The 7,500-nt window shown below is 43.4% G+C and overlaps 1 protein-coding gene across 3 annotated transcripts in view; it reads right to left on the reverse strand.

Moving 5' to 3' along the window:
• The window catches only part of ppp2r5a (protein phosphatase 2, regulatory subunit B', alpha isoform), a 134,333-nt gene that overhangs the window by 4,745 nt on the left and 122,088 nt on the right, over window positions 1-7,500 (reverse strand). For all 3 annotated transcript variants that reach the window (XM_063223735.1, XM_063223736.1, XM_063223734.1), the window contains 3 exons: window positions 6,441-6,491; window positions 4,602-4,721; window positions 4,213-4,340 (listed from right to left, as the gene is read on the reverse strand). In XM_063223735.1, coding sequence (XP_063079805.1) covers window positions 4,213-4,340; window positions 4,602-4,721; window positions 6,441-6,491 — 299 coding nt within the window. The remainder of the gene's footprint in view (window positions 1-4,212; window positions 4,341-4,601; window positions 4,722-6,440; window positions 6,492-7,500) is intronic.

Below are 7,500 nucleotides of genomic sequence, written 5' to 3' on the forward strand. Positions count from 1 at the left end.
CATTTTTAGCTGCAAAAATGACTCTACTTTCACCATAAAAAAGTGGAGAAGACGCGCTCACATCGCCTAAATAGGCTACTTAGCAATTCTTAACTGGGTGCTACATATAGTCCCATAGCTGAACCCCTGAAGCACATCGTGAAAAAACATTGGCATATCTTGCAAACAGACCCCCAGATATCCTCTGCGTTCACCAATCCACCTCGCAACTTCTACAAAAGAACCCAAAATTTACGTGATCTCTTGGTAAAATCAGACCTCTCCAAAAAGCCCTCTCATTTTATGTCACGAGTTCCCAGTGGCAATTTTCCGTGTCATAATTGTATACATTGCTATGCCATGATGAAAGGTGATAGTTTCAAGCACACGGTAACAGATAAAATGATACGGGTCAGAGGCAGTATCACATGCAACACCAAGTATGTGGTGTATTTACTTAAATGCCCACGTGATCTCCATTATGTAGGCAAGACCAAGCGTGAATTAAAAACTAGAATCTGTGAACACAAGAGTTCCATTCGTAATCATGATGAGAAGTCAGCGGTGGCCAGGCACTTCAATGCGGCAAAACATGAAGCGAGACAATTGCAATACATGGGCATTGAGGTTGTGCAAACGCCACGTAGGGGTGGTGACAGGGATAAGTTGTCATTGCAGAGAGAAGCTTATTGGATTCATCAGCTCGATGCACTTATTCCAAAAGGCATGAATGAGGAATTGGTTCTGAGTTGTTTCTTGTAAGATGTGTTTGTGTAAGATGTTTTGTAAATATTTTGTAAATAGGGGTAAAATATTATGACTCTTTTCGGTTAGAAGAATGGCATTATGTAGCCTTCTCCAAATAATTATCTTTATGATGAAGTTTTTTGTTTTTGTTTTTCAATTATTTATGTATATTACTTTTCCATTCTGGGATATTTGGCATCAGATTTTGTAACACATTGTGGTTTGATTTCACTCCCCCTAGGGGAAGTAACATGGAACTTGGTTAGGGTGTCAATCATGGGGTCACAGGTGTTCACCCTATTTTAGGGCACACCTACCACCTATGGGTGCAAACGCCATTACACGCTGAAGAAGGGCTCTGCCCGAAACGTTCGTGGCCGAAAACAAAGAAGAAATCTGAAGAGTGCTGTCCTTCGCTTCATTTATGTACTTGGACCATACCAGAAAATATTAGTTTATTACTTGGTAAACTTTAATGAAAAGATCAAATTTGGCAATAGGCAGCCCAGTTCCAATGAGCAGCATAGTTGCAGTACCTTTTTTGACCATTTCCTGCACAGTGTACCTTTAAGTGTAGAGATATGCCAATGTAATAGGTTGCTATGGGCACCTAACGTGACCAGGTTCCAGTCTGCCTAAAGGGGCGTGTCATAATGCTCCTAGATTGAATAGAACTGTGGTTAGGTCTGCCTAAAGGGGGATTTCCCCCCATCCCCCTTGCAACAGTAGAACCCGGAAACAATGGGCCATTGGAACCTCTCTCTTATCTACTCTCTCTGGGGTCGCCTCTGTGCATCTGTTTTACGCTGGCTGGGCACATGCTTGCTGTGAGCTGTACATTATGCGTTGTGCTCTGGTCTTACTGAAGTACGTAAGTATATGTACAGTCCTTCGCATAATTTATGGCTCACAGATACTTATGTACTTCAGAAGGACTGGAATGGTGTCATATAGGGGGCCAATGGCCAACGGGGCTCTCGGTTTTCATCAGTGTTTGAATCTGCCGCATCCGTCCATCCGCGTTCGTGTGTGTGCGTGTCTGTGTCTGTGTCTGTGTCTGTGTGGAGCTGTGTGTGTGTGTGTGTGTGTGTGTATGTGAGTGTGTGTGTGTGTGTGTGTGTTCGTTAGGGTGCATCAGTTGCCCCCTATGAAAAGATATCGCCTTGGCCCTATAGTTAAAATGTTCTACACCCAGTAAAAACACACTGTGTAAAATATTTTGAAATTTGGATGAAGTCTACCGGGGCCACCAGCCCCATGAAAATAGAAAATAATGGTGATAGTCAGAATCTTGGAATAGAAATGGACATTTTGCTGCATAAAGCTACCCAATAAAAAACATATTGTCTCAGCTCTGTGATAAAAATGTTCTATGGACAGTAAAATCACTCTGTGTAAAATATTTTGAAATTTGGATGAAGTCTACCGGGGCCACCAGCCCCATGAAAATAGAAAATAATGGTGACAGTCAAAATCTTGGATAGAAACAGGGCTGGACTGGCCATCTGGCATGGCGGGCATTTCCCGGTGAGCCCCGAACCCTCGTGGGCCCCCATTTTTTTTTTTTACATTACTGAAAATAGGGGCCCATGAGGGTGCGGGGCCCACCAGTGAGTCCGGCACTAATTATCTCCTTAAATCCAAAAGTGCCCGGGCCCTATTTATCGCCCAGTCCATCCCTGAATATAAATTGACATTTTGCTGCATAAAGCTACCCAATAAAAACATATTGCCTCAGCTGTGTGATAAAAAAATGTTCTATGCACAGTAAAATCACTGTGGAAAATGTGTTGAAATTTAGATTAATTCTACTGGGTCCACCAGGCCCATGAAAATACAAAACAATGGTGATAGTGATGGGCAACCTGGATTCCAAAGTCCAGTGCCACATATTCCAAATATAGCCAATATAATGAACCAGCTGACCCACTGCCAGTATCAAGCAAGAGATTGTGAAGTTGTATGACTTTTGTGTGCTTCACCTGTGGGCCTACAGGATTGTACAGGTAGCTGTTAATACCTGGTGGAGCATCTGTACTAAAGCTGTGAATGCTCCTTGGAATGACTTGTGTTTTTTTTTAAAGAAATCCCTGCAGTAGTTCAATAGAGTACATACAATAAAACTGTATGTGATGTTGGAAAGAGTGGCTTCCCAAAACCTGTACTTAAGTGGCTTCTAGGTATGTCATGGGTATCACCAGGTCCAGAGTCCATTGCCAAGGGCCTCTCAGGTAAGTTATGGAACTCATCTGATGGAGTAAATTGAAATACTACCACAGGCGATGGGATAACGAAGTAATGGCACTCTTCAATACAGTTGTATTGACTGCTTTGTAGCCTAGGCATTCCAAGGAACATTCACAGCTTTGGTACAGATGTTCCTCCATGAATTGTAGGCCCACAGGTGAAACACACAAATATAACAGTCATGCAGCTTTGCAATCTCTTGCTTGATACTAGCAGTGGTCCAAGGCAGCAAGGAATTGATATTGTGTTGCAAAAGAGCAAATTTGCCTAAATTATAGCAGTTTGACCATCAGTCTGTCCTGAGACTGAAGTCTGTGTAAGTGGATCGACTGAATACACAACCTGCTTAGATATTCCTTCTGTTTGTGCTCCCAATACAGGTGATTTCACTAATTACCTCATCAACCTGGCTTAAGTGGTAATTAGGCTCAGCTGGTTCATTATATTGGCTGCCTGGGGCAAATGTGTCACGCGAAATGTGTCCACCTCTGTTTTAAGACAATGGCAAACCTAGATTCAAAAGCCACAATCCAGTGCCACAGATTTCAAATTACCTGGTTTTACCTGTCCAATTGCCCTAACTGGAAAGGTAAAACTAGGTATGTCATTTGGAATATGTGGCACTGGACTTCAGCTTTGGAATCCAGGTTGCCCATCACCATCACCATTATTTTGTATTTTCATGGGCCTGGTGGACCCGGTAGAATTCATCTAAATTTCAACATATTTTACACAGAGTGATTTTACTGTGCATAGAACATTTTTATCACAGAGCTGAGACAATATGTTTTTTCTTGGGTAGCTTTATGCAGCAAAATGTCCATTTCTATTCCAAGATTCTGACTATCACCATTATTTTCTATTTTCATGGGGCTGGTGGCCCCGGTAGACTTCATCCAAATTTCAAAATATTTTACACAGTTTGTTTTTACAGGGTGTAGAACATTTTTACTATAGAGCCAAAGCAATATCTTTTCATAGGGGGCATCTGATACACCCTAGTACGGGTTCCAGTGCTCTTTGGAGATGCGGTAGAGGTGTCTGTGTGTGTGTGTGTGTGTGTGTGTGTGTGTGTGTGTGTGTGTGTATGTGAGTGTGTGTGTGTGTGTTTGTGTACGGGTTCCAGTGCTCTTTGGAGATGCGGTAGAGGTGTGTGTGTGTGTGTGTGTGTGTGTGTGTGTGTGTGTGTGTGTGTGTGTGTGTGTGTGTGTGTGTGTGTGTGTGTGTGTGTGTACGTACGGGTTCCAGTGTTCTTTGGAGATGCGGTACAGGCTTCCGAACATGATGGGTAGGATCTTGTCGATGTTCTCCTCGATCATGCTCAATATGTACTCGTTATTCCAGAAGTACAGCGCACGCTCCGCTACCTACACACACACACACACACACACACACACACACACACACACACACACACACACACATTTGAACTTATCATATAACAAGAAAGGGAGATGCTAACCACGTCTTTGTAGGTTAAGCAGTGTGTGTGTGTGTGTGTGTGTGTGTGTGTGTGTGTGCATGTGCATGTGCATGTTAGTTAGTTAGAGTGCGTGTGTTAGTGTGTGTGTGTATGTTAGTTAGTTAGTGTGTGTGTGTGTTAGTGTGTGTGCATGCCGCTTGTGTACCTGGAAGTGTGGGTTGGCCACGCATCTGGAGATCTGTCTGAAGAGCGGCTCCTGCACCTTCTTGAACTGGGTGGGCTCAATCACATCTAGGATCTCCTCTATCTCCCCCAGGAACATCACCTACAGGGGTGGGGGGGGGGACGGGGGACGGGGGACAGGNGGGACGGGGGACGGGGGGATGGTCAGGGCCGGATTAAGAGAGAGAGAGAGACTTTATTAAAATTGAATTTTAAATTGAATGCCACCTGGCCATCCACACAGCACATTCCAGACAAATAGACAAACAGATAATAATAAATAAGAGCTAACAATAAATAAGCATTAAGAAACAATACACAATGCATTAAGGTGCTGTTTCCACGTAGCTGGATATTTTTATATGTGGATATTTTTTCCTCCTGATTGCATTGGTTTTGCATTGGTTTTGGCTTTCCGTTTCCACGTAGCAGATATTTAAAATCCAGGTATAAAAAGCAGGAGAAAAAAAATATCCTGTTAAGGGGGCTGAAACGCATTTGTTACAATGGAGGAGCCCTAGGCTACAGCACATATCTAGCCTTTGTGTTAATCCGGTCCTGGGCACAGGTTGAGAAAGATCTAACTTGGATGTTGCCATACGTCACACATTACAGCGAAAGCTGAAAATTTAGAGCAACGCGACCCACGTAAATATAAAAATATATTTATAAAAATATTTATATAAAAATTATTATGACCCATATAGATATTGTCCCTCATTGTAGTATGACTTATGAGAGGGAAGCTTAAACAAATAACACACTTGAAGAACACTTAGCAAGCACATCATAAAATACATACACAAAATAATCATAGTAATGCTTCAAGTAGTCATGACCAAAGAAAGTTGACACAGAAGAACAATCTCTCGGGGGGGAAATGCATTGGCCAAGGTGTAGTACGGGGGCGTGGCCTGAGGACACGAGTGGATGGAAAATTAACTCCCTTGCGCATGGTCAGTGGGTGCGACAAACATTTCCGTATTCCGCAAAATCCGAAAGAGGATATCCGGTTCTCAGTGTTCAGTGTGTGGCCAAATTAACTGCAGCTGTTGGTCAGCAGTAATTGCCGGGGGTAATTGAGGACAGCTGACAAACATTCACGCTGTCCTATGACCTGTTCCACACTCCGACCCTCGCGGAAGTGGCATTGCATGCTTCCAATACTGACCGTAGAAGAATAATATTTCCATACTCCCCTCGCCATCATTTCGCACTACGCTGTTATGACGTAAGTAAGCCCTCCTATCTATCTCTCCTTGGTAATGACAGCTATAAAATAGGGTTGATGAGCCCACTGAACAGGTCTCTGTGCACCCCCTAGTGGAAGGCTTGGTTAACACAAGCGAGATAGTCTGGAGGCTGCCTATAGCAATATGTCGTGAGAGAGGTGTTTAGTGCTAAGGTGCACTAAAAATGGCAGCCCACCCTGCAGTTAAAAATTGGCTCTGCTGAAGTCTAACCTGACCAGGGGTGGATTCCGTCCTCCCTTGCTCACTTGCCTGCTTCTGACCTCATGATGATGTCACTGACGACAGAAAATTCATTCAATATCTTGCAAAAGCACTATTCTAATGTCATTTTCTCATTTGCAATTGGGATGGTGAATGGAAAACATTCCCCCCAAAAGTTGTTGTGGCTAGGCTGACAGCTGGTACACTAAATTGTTTTCTCCACAGAGGCTGGGCGAGGCCACAAGTATAAGTGGAGGACGGGAGTGTGCCTATTGGAATGCACACCTAGCAAGGACAGTGAAAGGAAGTGGAGCACAGCCACTAGGTGGCAGCACTAGACAAGAAGGGAGGTCCAGGAGCCCACTCACCTCTTTCTGGCTACATGTCTTGGGCCAGTACTTCAGAAGGCCTCGGATGACCTACAGGAGACAAGATGCACTTGCTGTTAAAGGGTAACTTCAATTTGGACATGCAGTTGTAATGCTCACACTACCCTGGACTTGTCAGTACCTGAGTTTTTTTTTCCTTCAGCCTTTTCCGAGATCCTGGTAATTGTAATGGGGGCAGGCGTTTGTTTACATTTCAAAAAAAGCTTGATTTATTCCCAATAACATCCAAAAAGTTATGCAACATCAGCAGACAACTAGCAAACAGTGATACCTTTTGGGATAATGTTCGGAGTAGGCCTATGTTAAGAAAGTTTTAAATGTAAACAAAGTCTGCCCCCATTAGAATAGCTCAGATCTCAGAAAGGGCTGAGTCGAAAAATGCAGCATCACCGGGTACTGACAAGTCAAGGGTAGCGTGAGCAATACAGCAGCATGTTGAAATTGGCTGAAGTTATAGAGACTATGGACACTCCTGGACACTTTATGGCCACTTTGTCTTGGCTTCTATGTGCCACTCAGCTAAGGCACATGTGAACACTGTGGACACTTTATACTTTACACTTTATCTTTGGTGTGTGTGTGTGTGTGTGTGTGTGTGTGTGTGTGTGTATGTGTGTGTGTGTGTGTGTGTGTGCGTGTGTGTGAGCGAGAGAGAGTGAGAGAGAGAGAGAGAGAGATGCCTTGGCAAATATATGTAACAGTGAGCTATATATGATGATTATTTTATGTGTAATATGTGTGTTACGTCTTGTGGGCAATGTCTTCATTTATGTATGCGTGTATGCTACTTGACACCTTAATTTCCCCCTGGGATCAATAAACGATACTCTACTCTACTCTATAACTTCATGCATCATTTGAAGCACTGAATCACCGCATGAAGCACTCAGGATACTTTACTGCAGTTCCACACAACAAGTCAGTAAGGTCATGTCCTACTAGTGATTGCAAACGAACACCCCCTAACCTCTTTAACCCCTGCTGCTGTGAGCGTACAGGAGTTGGACAAAATAACGGAGACATCTGTCATTTTAGTGTG

The sequence above is a fragment of the Engraulis encrasicolus genome, chromosome 18 (assembly GCF_034702125.1).
Source record: "Engraulis encrasicolus isolate BLACKSEA-1 chromosome 18, IST_EnEncr_1.0, whole genome shotgun sequence".
Lineage (NCBI taxonomy): Eukaryota > Metazoa > Chordata > Actinopteri > Clupeiformes > Engraulidae > Engraulis > Engraulis encrasicolus.